At 38.6% G+C, this 23,977-nt stretch overlaps 1 protein-coding gene across 1 annotated transcript in view; it reads left to right on the top strand.

Moving 5' to 3' along the window:
• LOC130582073 (bridge-like lipid transfer protein family member 1) overlaps window positions 1–23,977 on the top strand; it is a 72,467-nt gene that overhangs the window by 34,028 nt on the left and 14,462 nt on the right. Inside the window, exons 23-49 of the mRNA XM_057380561.1 lie at window positions 1,183–1,311; window positions 1,526–1,645; window positions 3,218–3,495; window positions 3,590–3,840; window positions 4,271–4,529; window positions 4,901–5,744; window positions 6,548–6,618; window positions 7,106–7,279; window positions 7,563–7,683; window positions 8,491–8,637; window positions 8,995–9,122; window positions 9,233–9,435; window positions 11,119–11,316; window positions 11,954–12,165; window positions 12,395–12,546; window positions 13,397–13,547; window positions 14,379–14,531; window positions 15,770–16,010; window positions 16,623–16,768; window positions 17,198–17,417; window positions 18,110–18,268; window positions 19,189–19,364; window positions 19,455–19,630; window positions 20,239–20,945; window positions 22,089–22,316; window positions 22,669–22,762; window positions 23,748–23,798. Coding sequence (XP_057236544.1) covers window positions 1,183–1,311; window positions 1,526–1,645; window positions 3,218–3,495; window positions 3,590–3,840; window positions 4,271–4,529; window positions 4,901–5,744; window positions 6,548–6,618; window positions 7,106–7,279; window positions 7,563–7,683; window positions 8,491–8,637; window positions 8,995–9,122; window positions 9,233–9,435; window positions 11,119–11,316; window positions 11,954–12,165; window positions 12,395–12,546; window positions 13,397–13,547; window positions 14,379–14,531; window positions 15,770–16,010; window positions 16,623–16,768; window positions 17,198–17,417; window positions 18,110–18,268; window positions 19,189–19,364; window positions 19,455–19,630; window positions 20,239–20,945; window positions 22,089–22,316; window positions 22,669–22,762; window positions 23,748–23,798 — 5,789 coding nt within the window. The remainder of the gene's footprint in view (window positions 1–1,182; window positions 1,312–1,525; window positions 1,646–3,217; window positions 3,496–3,589; window positions 3,841–4,270; window positions 4,530–4,900; window positions 5,745–6,547; window positions 6,619–7,105; window positions 7,280–7,562; window positions 7,684–8,490; window positions 8,638–8,994; window positions 9,123–9,232; window positions 9,436–11,118; window positions 11,317–11,953; window positions 12,166–12,394; window positions 12,547–13,396; window positions 13,548–14,378; window positions 14,532–15,769; window positions 16,011–16,622; window positions 16,769–17,197; window positions 17,418–18,109; window positions 18,269–19,188; window positions 19,365–19,454; window positions 19,631–20,238; window positions 20,946–22,088; window positions 22,317–22,668; window positions 22,763–23,747; window positions 23,799–23,977) is intronic.

A 23,977-nucleotide genomic window follows, 5' to 3' on the forward strand; every position in this document is an offset into this window, starting at 1 on the left:
TGAATTTTGTTAGGTCAGTTTTAGCACTAACCCCTTTTAATTTTGCCATTTATGTTACATTTCTTTTTCCAGCYAGGTGAATGGCTCCAAGTATACAACAGGCAGATAATTTTGATTGATTTCTGCTGTGGTGTGCCAGATCTTTCAAGAAGATTGCTTTGCCACTGTATTCTGAGACATGAGAAAAGTACATACATTCTATTTAGTGGWTGCTACTTGCTTTATTTATTTATTTTTAGCACACTTCTACATCTTCTTATTCCTCTAAAAATTGGCWTTTTTTTCTAGGATTAAACACATATTTCATTAAGAGGTTTCTGCAGCAAATAAAATCAGAGTAAGGCATACAAGCAAGTTTAGTAAATCCAAAGAAAAGACTCCAGATATGTTTTCTTGCTACATATACAGGCATTTGTGGTACTGCTAAAAATGCTGCTGCTGATTTAGATGATCTGTAGTATTTGCTCCACTGCTCTATGGTTCAAAATTAAACTCACTTGATCCAAAATACTCTGAAGAATATTTATAAATGCTTAMTGCAATGCAAGGATTTTCTTCCCTTACAAAGCTACTCTTAGTTGTATGCATCATATAGGATTGGGTTTTTTTTTTTTTCAAGTTGTCAGCACTGCTTTGGAGCAGAGCTTGAATTTGCTTGTTKCAGGTTYATTGGCTCTTTTCCTTCCATAGTGTGATGTATTGCAGGAATTTGTGAAGGGACTACACTGAACAGAGGAGGAGAGATTTTGTGCAGGACAGTCATAGCAATATTAAATTCCATTTAAATTACTGCTGATTTTAAGTGCCCTTTCCTTTGGCAAGCCAAAGAAAACCCATTTCCCTCTCATAATAGAGACAGACAGTCATGAATCATTTCCTTTATGAGCGAGCTAACTATGTAAGAGACTTAAATCAACAATAGGCTAATTACTAGGTCTAGCAAGAATCAGCAGTGTTTTGTTGAGCCAGTTTCCTCCTGTGCTTTCTAAATGTAACTTTGTTGTTTTTATACAGGCAAATTTGGCATTTAAATGATGAATGAAAATGAAGTGCCTTGAGATATTCTTTGTGATAAAGTGTGGGTAGCTGTGTCTTTATAATGAAGTCTTCAGCTGACAGTAGTAGCAAAAGCTGCTGCCTTTTATTAAGAAATAACTTAGATTGTTTAATGTTTGCTTACAGCTCGCCTGTCTTCTGGAATGGGGGCAGACCTTCGTGTTCCACGTGGTGTGCCGGGAGTTTGAGCTGGAGAGGCCCAAATCCGTAATCCTCTGCCAGCACGGGATTGATCGCCGCTTTTGTGACCCAAAGGTACCTTTTCATCCATCTTTACTGCTCACTGTGCATGCACAGGTTCTCTGGATCGTTTCAGAAATGCAGCCTTAGTGTTACCAATCCACATGGTGTATCTGGTAGGTTGACTGTTAACCAGAACATGAATAAAAGGATCAGCATAAATTAAGCTCCTAGTAGACATTTATATATTTTCTTTTCCTTGATTCTTTCTTTTTCCCTTTTCCTTCAGATGAACTCTGTGCCTGGGCCATGCCCAACATCTGATGACTTAAAATACACAATGACACGCTTAGCCATGGATGGAGCAGATCTGTATGTGGTAGARCATGGCTGTGCCACCAATATCAAGGTAAAAATATTTCTCTAAACAGCAATTAAAATACTTCTTTATCAATGGAATTCTATACATTGTTTGATAGAAAAGGAGYCTGAATTATTGGGTTGTTTCCATGCAGTGGATTAAGCAGAATTTCTAAAACTTTAWGTGATAAAAGGTTATCATGGACCAGGCCAGGACTAGGTCAATTTGGCTTTTACTCATTAATTATGTTGGAAAATGGTAAGGATGGATATATGTCCCCCAAAATAGAAGTGGAAGCTGCAGGACTAGTGTGAAATAATTTAGAACACACTGGGCAATATCTCAGTATTTGCACCTGAGAGCTGCTAAGATCTTGTGCTGTGAATGAGTAATTCAGCAAATGGAAATGATTGATACGGATCACATGCCAGTCAGTGCTGGATCACTCATGATCCTCTTGTGTGAATTTAGGTGTCTTTGGTAGAGAATGGAGAACTGTTTGTGCCACTACCGGGCTGAATCCTCTGTTCTAAAAGGGCTGTGCAGAGGGGACYTGATATTCTCTCCATTATCTCACTGCACAGGAAAAAAAGTGGAATAATTTACTCAGGTAGCAAAATGCARGTTTAGAGACAGCTGAATTATGGTAACAACAGAAAAGAAAAAAAAAATATCATCCTAATATAACTGAGTAGTACCTGTGCTTTTACTTAATAAATTCAGTTTTAAATGGTAGACTTAAAATTAAAAGTTTTGGGCACAGCTTTACATTGTGGGCAAGAATCTGACTAAAGGGCAGTGGTAATTATTTTAGATATTTTTTTAATGACGTGATATCTCATCATTTGMATGGCTTGCTGCCCTGTGGCAGTAAAAAAGTACGTTTGAGCCTCCGAATTCTTTTGAATCCAATATTGAAAAGCACCATCATAAATATTAACRGTGTCTGCAGGCATAAATATGAATGACAGTATTTTCAAAGGCAGCTTAATAACTTGAACCACTCTAGAAAATGATATCCTGAATATGTTTCATTCAAATTAAGGAAAAAAAAAAACGGTTTTCAGTGGTCCTTTATAATCTGTGACAGAGATGAGAAGTAATAATTTAATACTAGCCCTGTGGATAACTCTTCCATGGCTGGATTGTCTTTCAGCTTTCCTTTGTTTTGGAAACTTGATCTGAAATTTCAGGTGCTTCCTGGTGACATTTTGGAGAGGATTGAAATTGTGCAGGAGACTTGGTCCCATGTCTTCAGATTATTTGAAGTTTGAAAGTTTCAGATTTCTTGGCTTTTAGATGACAGTGAAGAAATCAATGATTYAGTTTTTTTAAAGTTTCATTATAACATCTGTTGAAAGTTTTCCTTTYTGATCTGCTTACAAAAGGATGCTTCTAAGTAAATATTTTATTTTTGTTCCGTAAAAACTGTTTGAGATTCATTTCTAAGCTTGCCTTCTTTTGTGTGTGTGCTTACCTGCATATGAAACTGGTTCTCCGGAGAGAAGTGTACTGAGATCTTTTTGGGCTGTAGTATGTGATGTGTTAACTAGTTTAAGGCCATTCTTGCTTAGTTTCACTGACAAAAAGTCTGTATTGCTGTTTAAATGCTGTTTTCAGATGGGTGCCATACGCATTGCCAACTGCAACCTCCACAACCAGTCGGTCGGGGAAGGMGTCAGCGCTGCCATCCAGGACCTTCAGCTCAGACAATACGTTGAGCAGGTGAACAACTGCAGAACTGGCCTTCAGCCCATCCTGAGGAGRGCATATTGGCTGGAAGCTGGCTCTGTCAACCTGGGCCTCATCACTGCTGACATTGCTTTGGCTGCAGATCATCCTTCCAAGCACGAAGTGCAGAGGCATTTTTTGGAAACGCACGATAACCGGACCAAGAGGTGAGAGATGTGGTTTGAGACGGATATCTTTTAATCTTGCTTTCACTGAGCTTCAGCACCGTCATGTTTATGTTTTGTTTTCTGCCTTTTATAGGTTGTGGTTTTTGTGGCCTGATGATAATTTGAGAAATAAGAGAAGCAAGAACAAGTGTGGCTGTCTCGGTGGTTGTCGATTCTTCGGTGGCACCTTAACGGGACTGGATTTTTTCAAACTTGAGGAACTGACACCTTCAAGCAGCTCTGCTTTCTCAAGCACAAGTGCAGAATCTGATATGTTTTATGGCCAGTCTTTACTGCAGCCAGGAGAATGGATAATTACCAAGGAGATTCCTAAAATTTTAGATGGTGAGAATGTACTGTACTGTATTTTTATTCTATTTCGCTGAAAAGTATAATTCCTTAACTTTTCAGTATTTGTGGTGTTTATGAGTCTGGTTAATGGCTACAACTGTTTGTGCTCATGTAGCCTGACTCCTAAGAGCAGACATAGCTTAAGCAAGCTTTCATGTGCTGGATTTTTATATTAACATGCAACTCTTTTCTGAATAACAAGGAACTTTTGTCTGTTCTACTAGTACAGAAAGCAGCTGACCAAGACAATCTGATACTTTGCTGCTGTGATTTTATTAACTTTTGTCAACACAACATGCTAGCATGCACATGCATTTCAAAGCTAGGGCTTTTATCAATTAAGGATTCTTATTTCGTAGGCAGAGAAAAACCTGTTGGAGCTGTTATCAGATATTCAATTTTTCTTTTCCATCCCTGATCCTAGGTAAAGCAAATGGTGTCAAAAGAAAAGATTGGGACTGCAGATCTACAGGTATAGAAATGGAAAGGAAAGCACAACACCTGAGCCTCCAAGTGCCCCTGCGCTCCCACAGCTCCTCATCCTCTTCRGAGGAAACGAGCAGCTCTAGTGCTGCGCTGCCCTTGCTTGCAGGGGAGAAGGACAGCCCCTCATCCACTGCTGAGGATCACTTGGGACAGAAGGAGTTCCTGCCCAGTGCWAAAAGGGAAGATGGCCATGGAAGGTTGGTACTTGTCCAGGCAGGCACATAATTCAACTCTTGAACGCTTCCAGATGGAAGAAAACCCTTAGATTTAGCAATTTATAAAGTGTTAATGGTGTTACTAAAATACGTTTCCAAGTTTGGAACCTTGAAAGGGGATGGCTACCTGATTAAGGTAGAAAATCCAGCATGTAAACACACAGAACATGCTGTTTAATGTTTGGTTTTATGTACACAAATGGCAGAATTCAGTTTGTAACCAGCATTATGAWAATTATGGCTATGCTAGCAAAAAATAACGAAATCACTGATGCATTTGACAGCTTCTGCAGTGTAGGAGGAGAAGCATTAGTAATGCAATAAGCAAGTAAACTGTTCATTTTCCTTGCCAGCATCACTGTGGAGGGTGCAGAGGGCCGTCCTGCATCCCCTGGCCCCCAGGAGAGGCCTGTGGGCCAATCTCCCATGAGATCCCCCCTGAAAAGACAATCGTCCGTGTGCTCCACCCGCCTGGGCAGCACCAAGAGCCTGACRGCCGCTTTCTACGGCGACAAGCAGCCGGTGCCCGTGGGAGTGCAGTTCAGCAGCGACGTGTCCCGCAGCGATGAGAACGTCCTGGACTCTCCAAAGCAGAGGAGGAGCTTTGGCTCTTTCCCCTACACTCCATCAGCAGATTCCAACTCGTTCCACCAGTACCGCTCCATGGATTCCAGTATGTCCATGGCYGACAGCGAGGCGTATTTTTCAGCTGCAGAAGAGTTTGAGCCAATAAGCAGTGATGAAGGGCCAGGAACCTATCCAGGGAGGAAGAAGAGAAAAAAGCAAGCTCAGAAAGCTGARTACAGTAGGGGGTCCATTTATCACAGTGTGGAAGGGCCCTTAACAAGCACAATCCATGGAGAAATTAGTCAAGATATGAAAACACTGCCAATTAAGACTCATCCTTCCCAGGCTTCATTTGTTTCAGCTCTGGGAGGAGATGATGAGCACGTTGACAACATGTATGTCCTGGACTCTGAAAAGGCTGTGGAACGTGAGCAGATAACTTCCCAGCAGCCTGTCATGGCRTGTTACCAAAATTACCTCACACAGTTCCAGGTGATCAACTGGTCAGTAAAACATCCAACTAACAAAAGAACTTCAAAATCCTCATTACATCGCCCTTTAGACCTTGACACACCAACTAGTGAAGAAAGTTCATCATCTTTTGAGCAGCTCTCTGTCCCAACTTTTAAGGTATGGAAGATGGTGGAATAGAGAAAGGAGTAAGAATTCAAAATAACTTACAGTGGCTTAGTACCATTTGTGTGAATGAGCTACAAGAAACTTGAAATTTCTTTGCTTTTAGTTAAGGAATACCTTGAATTTCTGACTTCAGGGCTGAATGGTTGGGAAGTTGTGAACAAAAAARGATGGAATTAGACTTTAGTGGATATGTGTTCTGAGTTATCATTGTTTCACTTAAAAATGCTGCCTGCTGAGTGCTATGCAGTGAAGGGCGCTTATGTGAGTTTTGTTTCAAATCTGTTATACAAAGCTGCAGTACTGTATTTAATCGGTATTTAATACTTATAAAGTGTAATTTCGGCTCCATGTGCTTTATTTCAAAATTAAATTACAACTCAGATTTAGGAAATTATATTTTTAAATGACCTGAGCATACATGCTTGAGGAAGGAGCTGAAATGAGATGCATGAAAAACAATGAAAATCGCTTGGTGGAAAATAGGCATTTGAGCTCTGGAATTGAATTTGTTAACATTTTGCAGAAAAGGTTTGTGTTCATGCAAACCTTTTGTAGATTAGTATTTGAAGGTTTTTTTTAAAAATCAGTCAGTGTTTATGTAAAACTGTGTAATTTGATTTTTCAAGGAATTTAGGAAGTTAACCTGGGACTTCCTGTATCCTATATTGAAGAATGTGCTTCTAAGGGATGCTTTTAAGAAAAKAAGCTTTAAGGGAAATATTTAGATTCCTTGTTTGGTTTTTTATTTAATATATGGAAAGAATTTAATACATTTTTTTTCACTTTTATCTTAGATTGTTAAACAGGGTCTCACAGCCAATTCATTACTGGACAGAGGCATGCAGCTTACAGGATCAACATCTAAGTAAGTTGRATACAACCTAACTTTATTAGCATATTTTTCAAGAGTAGGATTTTCCTCACWCTCTCCTTAAATATTTTGGCTCCTGCTAGCTCTTTACAAATTTTATTTATAGCAGTAGTTTTCAGTACCAGGTCTATCTCAGAACAGATTGTTCTGTTATGAAATATTTGGGTTTGGTCTACAAGCAAGTGCACAGTGTAAGAATTAAATTATGTCACTTGTACGTTTTCAAGATTACAAATGGTGGTTTCATGTAGATGAATTTGGAAGGTGCTAATGGCAAGTGTCCATTTCTTTGCCAAAAGCTGAACTTGCCTCTAGGGAGGGCTTTGCCCTGGGATTATGTTTATGTGCTTTCTAAGCTATATGGTAGAAAAAACCTGCCATTATACAGATTTTATTAAGGATTTAAATGATACCAGAACACTTCTGTGTTTTTTTTTTTTTTTACGAAGCCTGATCATTAATGTGTATTTGATTTGTTTAGCACACCTTACACTCCTTTGGATAAGAAATCTGCAGAGAATACAGATGATGAAACCATAACAGAGGAATGGACATTGGATCACCCAGTCTTCCAGACACGGACAACGGCAATAGTGGAAGTAAAAGGAACTGTAGATGTAGTTCTGACTCCTCTTGTAGCAGAGGCACTGGATAGGTAATTTTATTTTGTYRATACTAAAAATTGTCTAAAATCACMGCTGTTTTGTTCAGCAAAAGTTTAAGTAAAGGCCTGAATAACGTGGCTGATGGAACAGCAGGGCCTGGTGCCCAGCGGATGTAATTCTGCATTTCCTATGAGGTATTTGGAAGAATGGGAAGTGCCCTTTGTGTCTGTCAGTGCTTATTTTTTCCTCTGTAGTGTTARTTACCTGTGTTGTTGGTGTGCTGTGTGAAACTGGGAGTTGAAATGGTCTCCTGTGGCTGCTTTCCCCTGGCAGGTACATCGAGGCCATGGTGCACTGTGCCAGCTCCCGGCACCCCGCAGCCATCGTGGATGACCTGCACTGCAAGGTCCTGAGGGATGCTGTGCAGAACAGCAAGACCAGCTTCTCTGAAAATGTAAGAGAGGCAACAAGGAAAATCCCCGTAGATTTGAAAGAATGCTCTTTTGTGTACCTTGCACAGAAAAGGTTTAGGGTTTTGAGTTATAGTAGCTAAATGCTGTGTTAATTTGGAATGCATACTTACATRTGCTTTTATAATCTGCTCTTTCACATGGTCTTTAACTGACCAGAARTCTCTTCCAGGATTGAAGTTTTTCTGTTTTGGATGGTTTACTTCATAACTATAATGATTTAAATTAGATCAAATCACACGTTCAGTTCTTTGAAATTACTATAACTTGTATTTTTAAGTATTTATATTCATCTCATTGAGACATTATTTATTATTTTACAGTAGTTAGGGAGAGCTGTGAAAGTGCCTGTGGGTTTTTTTGCAGTTTATCTGAGACCTTAAAAAATTAATCTAACTTAAAAAAAGAATTGTGTGATAGTCCTACAGAATTAGGAGTTCTTTCTGTTCAAGGTAATGACTGTATTTATATTTTATGATTTCTTAGACTTCACATAATAGTGGACACTACTAATTTGCTTCATGATAAGTTGTTTTATATAGCTGATATGTATGGAATTCAAACTTTCAGCTGGTTGTTAGAAAATGTATAGAATGCCACTGCTGCCATTATGGTTTTAGACCTACTGTGCATCTAAGTGCTGCATYCCTTGTTCTGAAAATCATGGTAAATTGCTTTAAATAAAGTCAGAATCTCTTACTGCTTCAGTGCTCATAAAATATCCTGTTACTACTGAGCTTAGCAGCTCTTGAGTTTCAGTGCTAATTAACTCTTTTTCTCTCCTCTCTAAGTTATCTTCAAAGCAGGACATCAGAGGAACAAAAATAGACACCACCACGACAGGMACAACAAACCAGGGACCAGCACAGACCAATCTCTCGCTTAAGCAAGAYAATGTGACAATTAAAGGCCTTCAGGCCAATGTGACTGTTCCAAAGGTAACAATTGTTTGCTAAGCTTATTAGCAGGCCTCACAAAATGACCCTTATTTTGCAACCTGTTTGTTCCCCAAAAGCTGAAGTGAGGCTTTTTATTTGTGGTAGAGARTTACACTTTGGAGCAGGATAGGCTGTTTTTGAGCTGCTCAGTTTTGTGATGGCAGATGTGCAATAGTTAAATAACAACCACTGCAGGGGTAACTGGCTGCCGTGTCTTTAAATTATATTCTAGGTGTGGTAGTCTTGTTTTTCTTTACTGAAAGTATAAGACAAGATTGTGTCACCAATTAGTGATCTTTACATCATGTAACATGTTTTTCTAAATGTCTTTATTCTTTGATGAAATTTTATRAATAGGTGAACCTGTGTTTACTACAAGCATCTGTGGATGAATCCCCAGGAGTTTCTTCCAGTAAAACYGTGACTCACGTTTCCTTAGTAGCTTTGTGTTTTGATAGAATTGCCACTCAAGTTCGTATGAACAGGTATGAGTAATGTATATCACTATTTGTCATAAACTTTAGACATATTTCATGGGATTATTTTGTTTATCTGGAGATTGGCCTCATTGTTTTTTCTCTCTGATATCACAAAGGGGTATAGTTGAGGAGCCTTCGAACAATGCAGAAACTGGRAGGAATTCTGTCACGTTTGATCGTTACATCCAAACCAGCAAAATGCAGCCCCAGTCTTCTGGCTCACTGAGATCCAATTCTGGAGCAGAAAAAGGCAAAGAAATTGCTGCTAAATTGAACATCCATCGTGTGCATGGACAGCTTAGAGGCCTTGATACAACAGGTATTAAATAATATGAAATTGTGGAAATACCAGTTTTAATAGAAGCAAGTGGTTATAGATGGTTTTGATCTTGTAGTTTGGTTGTGGGGTTTTTATCAACACAGATGAAAAGCCACTTGCACCTGGAGGTTTGGCAGATATTTGAAAAAGAGATTTAGGAGAAATTATTTTCTGTTACTCCACTAAGTGGTAGATTTAAACGTAGGCAAAGTAAAAGCTCTCAAGACAAACTTCTAAGCAGTTTTTGTGGCAGATGCACTGTAAATATTGACCTGCACTGCTGGAATTTGAGGCCTGAGCTCCTTTCCTCCCAGTTGATCTCTTTTCAGCTACAATTTTTTGTCATCTTACATGAATTACATTCTTACAACTTTCTAACACTTTGAATTAATGTGCCTGTTGTATCCTCAATTTCAGCATGATAAGCTGTAGATTTTTAACTCTACTGACTATAACACTGAAAATGAAGTCTGTTCAATTGACTTCCTTCCTGATTGTGTTAAGGAAATAGCTTCAAGAATCTCTGAATTAAATATTGCTATAACTCCTGATCCTGGAAAAACTAACCCAGAAAAGATGACCAAAAGTAGAGGCAATTTTTGTTCAACTGATTTAATTTTAATGGACTCTCTACCAGTTTTCCTACCTGTCCCATAAGGAGCAGGAGTCTTGAGACATGAGGAAGGATTCTGTAAAGCCAATACAATTAAAAAATACACAATAAATAAATAAACAACAACCAAAAAAACCCACGGCTGTGCAAAGATGAGTGAGCAAATGTAATTGAAGGAAAACAAAAGCATTAAGAGAACACTGAAATGGTTACCTCAATTTTTACTTAGTTATGGGTAGAATCTTAGTGGCAGTGTCCTGTATCAAGTGTGCTGCAGACATTCAAGAAGGCCAATTTTGGAGTTTTAACCAAGAAAACTCATCATCTTACACTTAAAAGGTTTGAGAAGAGCCTTTCTAAGGATCTTAGCATTTCATATATACTTCAAAAGCAGATGCAGTTGGAAATTGGAGGCAGAGGGTAAGGATTTGAAGGRATATAARGTGACTCAGTGTAGTTCTTTTCCTCAGATATTTGGCATTTAGTATAAAATTATTTTACATGTTTCTTCAGAATTGTCACAAGAAGAAAGGATTTGTAATTAATTAAGCTACATACTAACATCAAAGAAATGGAGGTGTCATAGTACCCTGCTGGATCTTAGACAGTCAAAATCGTCATAAATTAGGAACTGCTTGAGTCTGGATTTTGTTGGGAATCAGTGAGACTCAGTGCTTTACATCTTCCCAGTACAGACACAGACATGCTTTCAACCATGAATTCAGTTGGAACCATGGCTCTGTAGAAAGATGAAGAAGGCAGATGTGTTTGCATGAGAATGTCTTGAAATTTTTTGTTGCTCAGTCCTTGATTTTTTTTCCAATTTAAAAGTTATCCTGCCCATATTAACATATCAGGAGCAAGGCTTATTTTCCCTATTTCTATGCTTCTTTTCCTTGCTTGTGCTTCAACTTTTAACTTTTTCTTTCTTTTTCCCCCACTCCCTCCACTTGTTTGAGGAATACTAAAGAGATAACTCCCCCAAAACCCACTAAACTTCAGAGTGCTGTYTGGAGATGTAAAGCTTTTTCCATTTTGTAATACAATAATAAATATGTTTATTTTTGCAGATATTGGAACTTGTGCAATAACAGCCATTCCTTTTGGGAAATCAAAAGTTCTTTTTACTTTGGAAGAGTTGGATGAGTTTACTTTTGTGGATGAAACCGATCAACAAGCTGTTCCAGATGTAGCTCGRATTGGTCCTAGTCAAGAGAAGTGGGGTTGGATAATGTTTGAGTGTGGAATTGAAAATTTAACTATAAAAGGTAAAGCTTTTAAAGGCTTTATTATTTTGTTTTATGAGGTTACTGACAATTCTGTTGTTAAGTCTTCTTGTTTAGCAATTATTTGATTAGTAATTGTTGACTCTAGGTGACAGGRAATAGTACATGGCTGTGGGAAATAAATTTCATACTTTATACAATAAAGRCATTTTTAGTTGTAAGTACAACTTACATAGTGTATGAAGTATTTTCATATAAACTGGTTTCMTMAGTTTCTGAACCTRRGGTTAAAATTGATGCTTTYACTGATCACTCAAATCCTCACCTTMACCAAAGTAAGTGTTTTATAGAGSCAGAGTTTTACTCTGGSAGGGGAAAGCTAGCTTCAAAAAGAAAAAAMCCACAGTACATACGTATTTTCTGTCATCCATATTATTTTTTTCAATATTTAAAAACACTCTTCATGTGAGTTCATCTACTTGTAACAAACCATCAGGAGCTTCTATTTGTTGTGCTAAATTGTATAGAATGTATACAATTTGTAGTTGTATAGAATGTTAATGCACCATGTTTAACCAAAACCATGTGTATTTCTCTGCTCAGCTGCAAATCTTTTCTGTGGGACATAATTTACAGTTATTTATGTGCTGAAAGCCTTTACAGTTGGGTATTTTTACAGGGGGAAGACAGTCTGGGGCAGTGTTGTATAACACATTCGGAGTCATGGGTAAATCAAGAGACACAGAGAGAGGTGGATTGCTTGCATCAAACAACTCTTCAGATTCCCCAACTGGCAGTGGTTACAACACTGATGTGTCTGAAGATAACCTCCCTTGTGACAGAATAAGTCCCTCTTCAGATATTAATGGAAATTCAGTTTCAGACGAGCAGGTATGTTCATACTGGGTAGAAATGATTGGTCATGTCTATTTAGACACTAAACTTCCAGCTTTTTGCAGGATCCCTTTGGAGAGTTAGTGGACACCATTAGTTTATTTTCCTTTCCCTAAAACCTATGAAACAATTTTTTATGATCATAATATGTTAGTGCCTTTCAGTGTAATAGTTTTGGAAAACAGTTTCACTTTTGACTTCACGATTTCTTTTTTTCATTTTTAAGGATGAAGGTGTTGAATCTGATGATCTGAAAAAAGATATCCCCTTGATGCCTCCTCCCCCTGACTCCTGCAGCATGAAGCTGACAATCAAAGAAATTTGGTTTAGTTTTGCAGCCCCTACCAATGTGCGATCTCCAGCCCATATATATTCAAGGTATTTTTTTACCTGATTTAAAAGCAAGCAAGTGGCAGTTCTGCTTTGTTAAACTGCATTTGTATTTGGTAGATTCTGAATGGAATTTCAGTAATTTTTGAAGCTTCTCTGGAAAWGACAATTTGGGGGTTTGTGTATATCACCGTAACTCTTGCTTTGGTTTTTTATTGTTGTAATTTATATGTACTGCTAGAAAATGTTTAGGTAGACATGATTAAAAGAAGAAAAGGATGATTTAAAAAAACAAAGAGCCCTCACAACTTCTGGTGAGATGGAAATGTGTGAGGGAGAAAGGCATGGGAGTGGGCTGTGGGATGCTAGTGAAGAGAACAGCCCAATGCTTTTGGTGTTATACCTGCTATCATCCATGATCATAGTGCCACTGCATTATAAAGTTCAAGATGTGTCCTTCTAAGATGGTTTTTTACCTTATGTATATAGAATAAGCCAAATATTTCAGTCTGGCAGTATAAAGCCATAAATTAGAAGATACTCTGCTAATTCTCTTGCTCAGCCCTCTGGCAAAAGTCCTTCATAACATGTAACAGTTCATTGTGGGATGCAGTCAGTGATATGAGAATTTCAAACTGTATGGTTTCAATAGGGAATCAAATGGGAAAAGGAAGGAATAGCAGTAGCAAAAGTGGGAAGRATCAWGAGTGTGTGAGTGAGTAAAACARAAATTGCCTTAGGTACATCTTGCCRRTTTTTGTTTCCTGGGCAGTAARTCTGTGTTTATAACTTTATATCAATTTCCCACATATTTGACTGCTGTTCATAACAGCATCAGAAAATCCTGCTGATGGCTGCTGCTGACTGTGAACACCCCTTTCTCTATTTTTCTCCACAGGCAGCTGAACCTCCTGAGCACTGCAACGCCTGCAGTTGGTGCTTGGCTTGTTCCCATTGATCAGGTGAAATCTTCGTTAAATAAACTGGAAACGGAAGGAACCCTGCGAATCTGTGCTGTTATGGGGTGYATTATGACAGAAGCWCTGGAGGTAAATCWCCTTGMTTAAATCAATGAGCATATCAGAACAGGACAGTGTGATAGGCAGCTCATATTTTTTGGAGTTCTGGATATTTTCACTGATGAACTTAGAGAATGTCTTGTGAGCCTTTAGGACTGGTCACAAGAATTCAGTAGCTGTGCTTTTTGTACACAACCTAAATTTCAGAATTGTTACTGTTGAGGAAGTCTCATGCTTCTTACAGGAGTGCATCTTGAGGTAAAAGAAGAGAAAGAAATATGCCTGTAGTGCCTGGTGTATTTTATGAAATATTTTTGTTTGCTCTTGGTTTGATTGGCACTATCTAGCGGGARGATTCTGAGGTGATGCCCACACTGAGATCTTGTCTTGTATTGTGAGATGGATGACCTGAGTGTGAGGCTGGTTTTCTGCTCTACTCAAAAATAATCCTTTGCAGCAGTCTCTTATTCCTAYCTCCCTTCCTATTTCTTTTTCCTATCTTGCTTCTAGACTAAACCAAATTAGAACAAGTGCCTGTTTTGTATTTAACTGGTAATAAACAGTTTCTTTGAAAATTGCAGCTGGCTTTGCATATATGTCTGTTAGTCCAGAAGTAACATTATAGTCTGCAGTTTGAATCCAGGCTGTTGTTTTATTGCTTCATATAAATAAATACTCATCAAGAATGATTTTTCACATGCAGTATTTAAAATAAGGTGGGTACCCATGAGGCGAATCTTTGTTGCAGAAGTTCAAAATGGGGTTTGAAGTTTGTTGTATCATAGATGAAATCTATTGTTTGTGCTCATCCTCTGTTTGCAAATATGTTCATATGTTGAAAATCGTTTTATTTTAATCCAGAATAAAAGTGTSCACTTCCCTCTGAGAAGCAAGTACAACAGACTTACCAAAGTGGCTCGTTTCTTGCAAGAAAATCCTTCTTGTTTACTCTGTAATATATTGCACCATTAYCTTCATCAAGCCAATTACTCCATTATTGAGGATGCCACTATGGTGAGTTACCCAGGAAAACTGGACATATCTCAGTCTTTTAGKTTCAAATGTATGAATTCTAATGTCTTAAATCTGGCAACAGTTTAAGGAAGGTTATCAAACAAAAAAATGTAATGCAAACTCTTATGTATCTTTAAATTGATAAGTAGATACGGGTTCTCTAATTTCATTTTCTTTCACATCTGCTGTTTTTATGGCCTGTGTATATGCATTACGTTTATCAAACTATTTTATTACTAAATGCATGAGAGATCATAAAACAAAAGTGTATGCCTTTAAAACTGCATATGGCTTTTTAAAATCAGATTTTATTTCCTCTCTATCATATTGCAATAGCCTTTTTATGAGATTTCATTTTTCATGGTGTTAAAATGGAATAAATCTCAATTATTGAGGTAGGTGGATGAAGTGGTTAGTTTATTCTAAATTCTGTCCCTGGAATTAGTTTTCATTTCTTCTAGAAGTACTGGGGTAATGCAGGTAGTTTAAGGAAGGAGCTAGAATTGTACAAGCTATAGGGCTTAAGAATCTAATCTTTTTCTTGATGGCTTTAGCCTGTAAATGTCTAGATTGTAGTAGGAAGTAGTGTTTTGAACAAACATTAGGCACAAGGAGGAGTGTTTATTCCTGATTTTGTGTCATTTTCATAATCCAATTCCACAGCTGTCAGATTTAAACACTTTGGTTTTCAGCATATTCTGCTGAGAGCCAGTGATCGGGAATAGCACAGTTTGAGTCACAAATAGCACAGTTTGATTTGTGGTCAAAATAACAAGCTTTTGATTTCTTTAGGACAATTCAGTGATGTAATCAAAACAATCCCTAAATTTGGCCTCAAATTTATTTTCTTAAAATACTGCTTATGAACAATGGAAAAAACATAATCTTTTAAATTTCAGCTCTGTTTGTRCAGTCTGCCATAAATTTTAGCTCACAATTTTTAGCTTTATAATTACTTAAGTACATTTAGCTTCATATATAATAAACCTGCTTCCTGTTGTTTATTTTTGGCCCCTTGGCCAGATCCTCAGGTCGTGTAGATAAATGTATTTGCTATATTCAATGAAGCTGTAATTTTTATCTCCCAGCTTTTTGGYTTCTTGCTTGATGTGTTGTGGTGCCAGCATGTTTGTCATAAGCCTCTTAAGCACAGAGATTTAAGAAAGCTTTGACTTTTTCTGCCCTCCAGTTCACTTCAAAATGCTGTGATATTWATTTWTYTTTTTTTWAATTTAAAGAGYGATGGCCTTCCTGCCTTAGTGACCTTAAAGAAAGGTCTRGTTGCCTTAGCAAGGCAGTGGATGAAGTTCATAGTGGTAACCCCAGCCTTTAAAGGAGTCAGCTTGCACAGACCAGCCCAACCAATGAAACTGCAGCCAAATGCCCTCCACGAGCATGAGGATGGACTTGGACTGGACAATGGAGGGGGCCTTCAAAGTGACACCAGTGCTGATGGAGCAGAGTTTGAATTCGATGCAGGTATTTTTGTGTTGYTCTGTCTCCATAAAAATTCATAGAGATGAGTAGCTCCTCTCAGAGCTTTAGTTCTAATGCTTGAACAAATTATAGTCTCCTTTTTTAGAATTACTCAGCTTCTATTTTTATATCACCTTCCTTCTGAAGCTGCTGCTCATAATGATACTTACAGCATTACAATAATTAGTGTTTGCTCAGAGAAAAAGTGAACAGGAGACCTCTCTTTCTTCACATCTTTTGTCTTGTTATTTCCTGCACAAAATAAATCAACTGAATTATTTGCTCCTTTTCACTTAAAAGCCAGCAGCTTTAAGAGAGCAAACCCAAAGATGTTAATGTGTGAAACTTGCATGTAATCATATGTATGATAAAGGTTTCTGCTCCCTGCTCTAAAATAGCTGTTTTCATTGAGCAGAAACACTTGGATTATAAAACAAAAAACCCAGCAGACCCATGTCTGTGGTGTTCTTATTTGTCTGTAAATTAGACAGTGCTGTGTAGGTGTGTGTCAGCCCTTGCGAGTTCAAGACTGCATSTAGAGAAATGTGCCTAATAATAGATGATCTTGGCTCTCCAAATATGTATCAAAGTGGGAAACTCTTGGCTTGATTGCAGCTACTGTGAGTGAGCACACGATGCTCCTGGAAGGAACAGCCAACCGCCCTCCCCCTGCCAGCGCCTCCGGGCCTGTCACTGGTGCTGAGATCATGAGGAAGCTGTCCAAGACTCACACTCACAGTGATTCTGTGCTGAAAATCAAGGTAAAKGTCCAGGACTGGGCACCAGGGCAAAATGGGTTGTAGCTGTCCTGTTCAGGAGCAATTCTGTTGGCTGCAGATGAGTAAATGTGTACAAAAAGTAACTGTAACATAGGGAAGGTCTACTCCTGACCTTACAAAAGGGATGCTCCATCAGTTGGCCTGTGTTCTATATCTGTTCTTTATTTGCCAGTTAACCTCAGTGCCATGCCTCATGTGCATCATTTAAGGATGTGCCTAAACCTTTGCAGGCCTTCTTCTGTTATCTATGGCAGCAGAAACAAGGAATGACTATCATGATAAAGAATCTAAGACTACAATCTCTCCAGTAGCTTGTAGTAAGATTATTGTGTTCCAAGTTCATATTCAGACCAAATGTTGCTTCCTTTTTGCAGTTTCCACCCGCTTCATTTGTTTCTTTTCTGCACATAGGGCATCCATCCATATCATTCCTTGAGTTACACCAGCGGAGATACAGCCACGGATTCACCAGTGCACGTTGGCCGCTCYGGAATGGGAGTCAGGGAAAGTCCAAGGAAAGAAAGTCTGCTCAGCTATCTCACTGGCAGTTTTCCTAGCCTGCACAATCTTCTGGAAGGGACTCCTCAAAGAAGTTCATCTGCAGTTAAAAGTAGTTCTTTAACACGAACAGGTATGATGTAGCATAAGTAACCTCAAGGGAGAAGTGCAAGTGCATCAGGTTGGGAAGGGGAATTGCAGCTAACAGAAGAAATAAAATATTTTGCCTTTATTTAGTCTTCATTTWACTCAGCTTCAAATTTTGAGTCTTTTTGAAGGAATAAGGAAATAACCATTCTGTATTTGTCATCTTTTCTCTACMTTTTTAGTAGCTTGTAAAGATGGCTGAAACTAATATTTCAGTAACTTAGCTTGCATATGACAATTTGCAGATTTTTAGTAATRGCTTTTTCAACCAATATTTTTGAAGCTTGAAACATTGAAATGTTTATGCTCTGTGTTATTATTCAGAGTGTATTGTTATCTGGTTTTMTTTATATATAAATCACAAGTTTGATTCTGTATTTTTTCTAAAACCTTTCTCCTTTGCTGTCAGGGACTGAAATATTGTTCAGAAAAAAAGGTATTTTGGTTTCTTAATGACTCCTTTTCTCTAATTAACGGTAGAGATAAGCATCCATTAGTGCCATGTATAACTTCTGTGGTAGCCCTTGTAGTGTTGTTTGACACGTAATTTAGTGGAATAAACCTTGAGAATTAGGCTCATTTTTATAGTAAATACATGTTGTCAGTGCAATTGTGCCGTGTTCCTTGTTTTTACTGACTTGGATCAAAAAATGCTGAAGCTGTGATTTATCTGCCCAGGAAATACCGTGGCCACAGACATGTTGTCTGAACACCCTCTGCTGTCAGAGCCCTCCTCTGTGAGTTTCTATAACTGGATGTCCAATGCTGTRGGCAACAGGGGAAGTGTCGTGCAGGAAAGTCCAGCCACCAAGTCTGGCCACAACAGCCTTCCAACAGGTATTGCTACTTTGCAGCTGACTTGGAGATGGTTCCGGGCTGGCTGCGCCTGTGTTTGCCACMTTTTGTCTGAAAGTAATTGTGAGAGTGACTTACATTCAACAGAACTTAAATTAGTTCAAAATACTGTTTGGGGGACCTCTTATCAAAGTGGAAAATGAAAAAATGTGGTTTAAGCAAAACTGTTGTTATCTTTTCCCTCACCCTAGCTCCAAAAATTCAGCTTTTTCATACATTTGGAACTGACAGTGTAGCTGCCAGAACCATGTGTAGGTGCCAAAAGTTAARCGATAAAATCATCTTGTGTTGCAGAGTTCCTTGGCTATTGTTGGCTATTCCTGATGTAATTTGCATATGCTTATTTTGTAATGTGTGCATTGGAACCCTCATTTTCTCAGTTCATCTTTGAGCATCTATTTTGAAAGTAGCTTAGGAATGGGAAGTGGTTAACTGGTGTAAGGGAATGGAGAAAAAATACATTTCTGAAAGTTCTTAGGTGTATTAAAGAAACAGGTGTTTAACAACTTACTACAGAACTTATTGTTCTTGTAAGCCTGTCATCATTCAGGCTTTTCAAATGTGTGCCTTAGTTTTCTTTCTCACTAACACTGTATTTGAATATTTTTTTTCTGTTAACACTCCTTCAACTTGCTATATTAATCTTAGGCAATAAGTTGTTTCAGTTTGGTTTTAATATCGAACATATAGTCTGATCCTGCAAACATCATCATGCTGTACGTATTGCTGAACTGCTGTGGCTCCTTTGTAAGCTGGAATGTGTTTCTCTGCAGAAAGACTTTCCAAATCTGAGTTGAACAATCTGGGTTGTATATGTGTATAATGAATCTTGCTGAATTACTAGAGTTGGTGGTGATAAGATTTGCTGTGGTGTTAGTGTTCCATGGGTATTTATTTTTCAGGTGTGGCACCCAATCTTCCCACTATCCCCTCTGCTTCAGACTTCAACACAGTTCTGTCCAGTGACCAGAACACCCTGGATGGCACCCACTCGCAGCACAGCACCAGCCAGGATGACATTGCAGGGGTAGAAGAGGGAAACCAGGGCTTTCCTGCTGTCCAGCTGGCAGATGCACAGGTAACAGGGGTTGCACATCAGCAAATGATGAACAAAAATGTGGAARTAATTAAGGCCTTCATGACTAAACCCCTGTGTTTTGTTTTGTAGGTTGTTTTCAAACCTCTGCTAAGTTACACAGGAATTCAGTCCCAGGATGCGATGCCCCTGTGCTACAGAATGTACTTTGGAGAGTACCTCTCTTTCTCAGGAACTCTGGACTGCCTCAGGGCAGATATTGTTGATTCAGACACAGCAAAGGAAAGGAAAAGCAAGCGAGCCCGAAGGTATGATGAGAAAGATTTAAAAACATGTGTATTGGTTAAAGAACAGAAATTCGATTTTTCATGTGCCAGATTTCTAAAGCACTTTCATAGGGTAAAGAGCAGCCCTTTACTCTTCTCATCTTGCATTTTGTCTTCATGTCAGAAAGGTTTTTTTTAATCTTCCTGTGGAATGGTTTGGGAATTGTAACTATTTGAACCTTTGCTTTTGAAAACTGGAGATTGGGGAAGGAGGAGAGCTGGTGGGAATAATAGTGGGGGGGAATTTGAGTGGCTTTGAAATGACATTTAATAATTAATCCTGTAAATAATGATGTGCCCTTCTGTGAAAATGCAGAATCTTCCCCCAGACCAATTTTGGATACAGCTTCAGGATATAATTGAATGATTGCATGCCAAGCTAGGTTTCATAGAACTGGATTATTGCTATGTTAGTATGAAACTGTAAAAGTTCATTTTATTATATTTAGAACTGTGSTAAAAAGGTGATATCCTAAGGGAAATAAAAGGCTGGATTCACTAAATTAGACGTAAGCTGTGTAAAAAACRTATTTGACTCTYATTCTCATAAAAAGGAACACAGTAYTAACTTGTACCTTTTCTTTCCTCAGGCAAGGAGCTGTCAATCTTCCTCCTCTGGAATTCAAGCCAGCTTTGATGTTAGAGACTTTCAGCATTAGTGCCGTGGTGATGGAGAAATCCATGTGCACCCCTCACAACTCCACCAACGCCCTTTCCTTCCATGACTTGAACAAGCGCTATTACAACACCTTTCACTGCAATTTTACCATTTCCTGCCARTCCATCAGCCAGCACGTGGACATGGCCCTGGTGAGGCTGATCCATCAGTTCAGCACCATGATCGATGACATCAAGGCCACTCAGACAGACATCAAACTGAGCAGGTACACGGCTGGCTCGGCCTCCCCGACCCCCACCTTCAAAACGCGCAAGCACAGAGACTTCCGCTCGTCGGACTTCAGCCGCAGCTCCCGAGGGAGCCTCAACGGGGGCACCAGGGTTAACAACACCAAGAACAAGCGAACCAACAACGAGAACAACAAGAAAGAGTCACGGAATAAGAATTCCCTGGGGAGGTCCGAGCGGAGGACTTCCAAAGTGTCCAGGAAAGGCTCCAAAGATGTGGTTGACCAYGTGGCGATCCATATGGATGACTCGGACTCCATTACCGTGTCGGAGCAGAGYGAGCCCTCTGCTGAGTGCTGGCAAAATATGTATAAACTATTGAACTTCTATTCACTCATTTCTGAYCCAACTGGCATCTTAGAAAAGTCTTCTGAAACTTTTGGGCCMACAGGTAAACTGCTTCATGAAYCCARATARTTGAGTGTGTGTRYTTTTGCTCRAATGTGGTTTGCTAAAGCTTGGTTSTGAGATGGCTTTTGGAAGTTGCCCTCCCCATCTGACTTGGATCACAGGGGCAAGTGGTGAGGATGGAGGGGAGCTTTGGGTTAGTTGACCAAGGTGATGTACAAAAGAAAAGCTTAAATTTTCTCATGAATTGTGTCATGTGGATTGATTGAGTTTGTTCTTCCTGAGGTGCTGTTTTGTGTTCAAGGGGCTACTGGAAATGCYCTTTATTACCATTYTCTGAARATAWGCAAGCATRTACATAAGTCATTKACTGACAGTKAAAAAAAAWRWMTSTGWRMMYYKYKSTGWGAGARRRARARRKGAAATACTGATTTTGGTYAAGTCCCAYAAAGWTTACAAGTGCTSGAGSYGTAATTTCAYCCAAAACYTTGAGATCTGGTGTAATAATWRCTATTTCYAGTRTATTTTAGCACAGCAGAGTAAATTTGAGAACTAACTTAGCATCATTCTCTTTGTTGCTGAACTTAGGTTGCTGTAAACATGCAGCGAGTGGTATATTTGCTCTATAGCCATATTTTCTTTGGACTTCTTCTAACTAAAGAATGAAATCTGAGGAAGTCTCAAATGAGAGCTTTTGTTAAACAGATGCCAGTGCCTTTTATGTACAGAATATCATATCTACAGTTATGATATCTGCACAGAATGTAAATTTTCTTACATTGCTTTTAGACTCTTGAGTGTTTAAAAGGAAAATTTGCTCATCCAAAACTGAATTAGAAGAATCTTGGCCTGTGGATTGATAAAAAAAAAAACAAAAAACCCAGGACAATTGGAAACTGTCAGGGCATTTTTCTGGTATAACAATAAAATCAGATAGTTACAAATATTTATGAAAGAGAATGTGAATAATAATGAAACCACATCACTCATTATTGTCTTCRTTGTGTCTTGGATTTGGTTCAGTTGCTGTGGTATTGGGGTGGAATGAGCGAGGCACAGATAATTTTCCTCAAGAATTGTTTTGACWTGATAGATATGTGACCCTTGGTTTCAGATACAAATATAAATGGGATATGCTAAGGATTTATTATAAATAAACCCTTAAATGGCTCTTGTTGTTGTGTAGGTGTTCGAAGCCCCACTGAGCCTGCCTGCAGRGTGGTGTTTGAGAATGAACAGGACAACGGCCGGAAGCGCAGCCTGGTGACCTCGGAGCCACAGCACGTCACCCTCATCGTCTTTGGCATAGGGATGGTGAACAGAACCCACCTGGAGGCTGACATTGGTGGCCTCACCATGGAATCCGAGCTGAAGAGAATCCATGGAAGCTTCACTCTGAAAGAAAAAATGAAAGGTGGGATGAGCTGAGTGTTCTCTGTTATTAAACTCACTGCCAGCTTGACATGTTTATGTGCATGTGTAATATAATAATATTCAACAAGTTCTTTGAAAAACCATGACTAGGATGCTGAAGGATTTTAAAAGGATGCAAGATTTTGAAAAATTGCCATGGAGGAAATTCTATTGGAAGATAGTCGCTCATTTTCAAATGCTTTCTTCTTGTCACAATTTATAGTTGTCATCACTTAATGTGACCACAAAAGCTGTAATTTTTCACTTTCCTGCTGCAATATTKTTAAAAGCAGTAAATATACCTGAAGTATTTTACTGACTGAAATGCTGTTAAATACTGCTTTTCCCTAAAGATGTGCTCCATCAAAAGATGACTGAGACATGTGCCACTGCTCACATAGGAGGTGTCAATATCGTCCTGCTGGAGGGAATTACTCCAAATATCCAGTAAGTTGAAAGTCTCACAATTTACAGTAGTTCAAGTGCATAGAAATTGTATGAGTTGTGTATTTTTTGCTTTTTGAAACTTGTAGGTTCAAACCATACAAGATTTTTAGGGACTAGTTAATCTACTGATGCTGATTATTCCTGTTTAAGATCTATAGGGTTTTTTTAAAAGGTGTATTTTTCAATTCTCATGATGCATCACTCTTTGTTCTCTCATGTTATTTTTGCATTTCTCATATCCCTTCTCCACCCTTTATATAATTGACACAACTTGGCAGGGGAGGGGGAGAGAACCATTCTTGTGCATGAACATTGTGAATCACTGGCTCAGCATCCACACTCTTTGGGGTTTGTTTTTCTGCTGCCAGGTTCACAAACAAATAAGCCATGCATTATTTTTCTTTGTTCCTAGCTGCATCTCTTTCTGTTTGAGTTGCAGAACAACAGCTGAACCACAGCCCTTTGCAGCACAGATCACCCTCACACCCTTTGGGTGTTACCTGGGTAACCCTCAGTATGTGGTCTGGTCTCAGAACATCACTCTTGTAGGAAAGGGGCTAAACAATGGGACTTGAGTTCTTCTCTCTCCTTTTAGTTCCTTGATCGTTTGGAAGATGCCACACAGAACTTCAAACATGTAGAATGTTATAATTTCTTTGGCTAAATTGCTTCCAATAAGGTTGTTTCAGAGGGATAAATCAAAGTTCCAATTTGACAGTCCTGAAGGGCTTCTGAAGGTGACTGAGGCTCTTCATGTCTGTTTTACATATAGGGAGGGTGCAGAAGGAAAGGTGGGAAATAACAATAAATCTTTAAAGCAAAGAACAAATATGAGCAAAACTAAAACCTTCAACTTGGTAAATTTGAGAATAAATGTCATATTGTGGGTTACAAGTAATTAACTGACTAATTTTGCATGACTGTTTATTCTTTATTTGCTTTGTTTTTGTTTTTTTCTTGCTTTCTCTTCAATCTTCATCTGTAGACTGGAGGATTTTCCTACATCTCCTACAAGCACAGCCAAACAAGAGTTTCTGTATGTCATATTATTATGTTTAATAGTCTTGCAATTAACTCTGTGTTGTGTAGCTAATGGCTGCATTCCTACTATGTGTGCCTCTATAGGCATATGTTGCTTGAGTACATTTTGGTTTAACATCTGTTGTTTTCTGGTATTAAGCTTTTTTTCATGAAGTCTGCTCAGTATCTGCCAAA

The sequence above is a fragment of the Malurus melanocephalus genome, unplaced genomic scaffold (genome assembly GCF_030028575.1).
Source record: "Malurus melanocephalus ecotype Western Australia unplaced genomic scaffold, MMel_1.1 scaffold_460, whole genome shotgun sequence".
NCBI lineage: Eukaryota > Metazoa > Chordata > Aves > Passeriformes > Maluridae > Malurus > Malurus melanocephalus.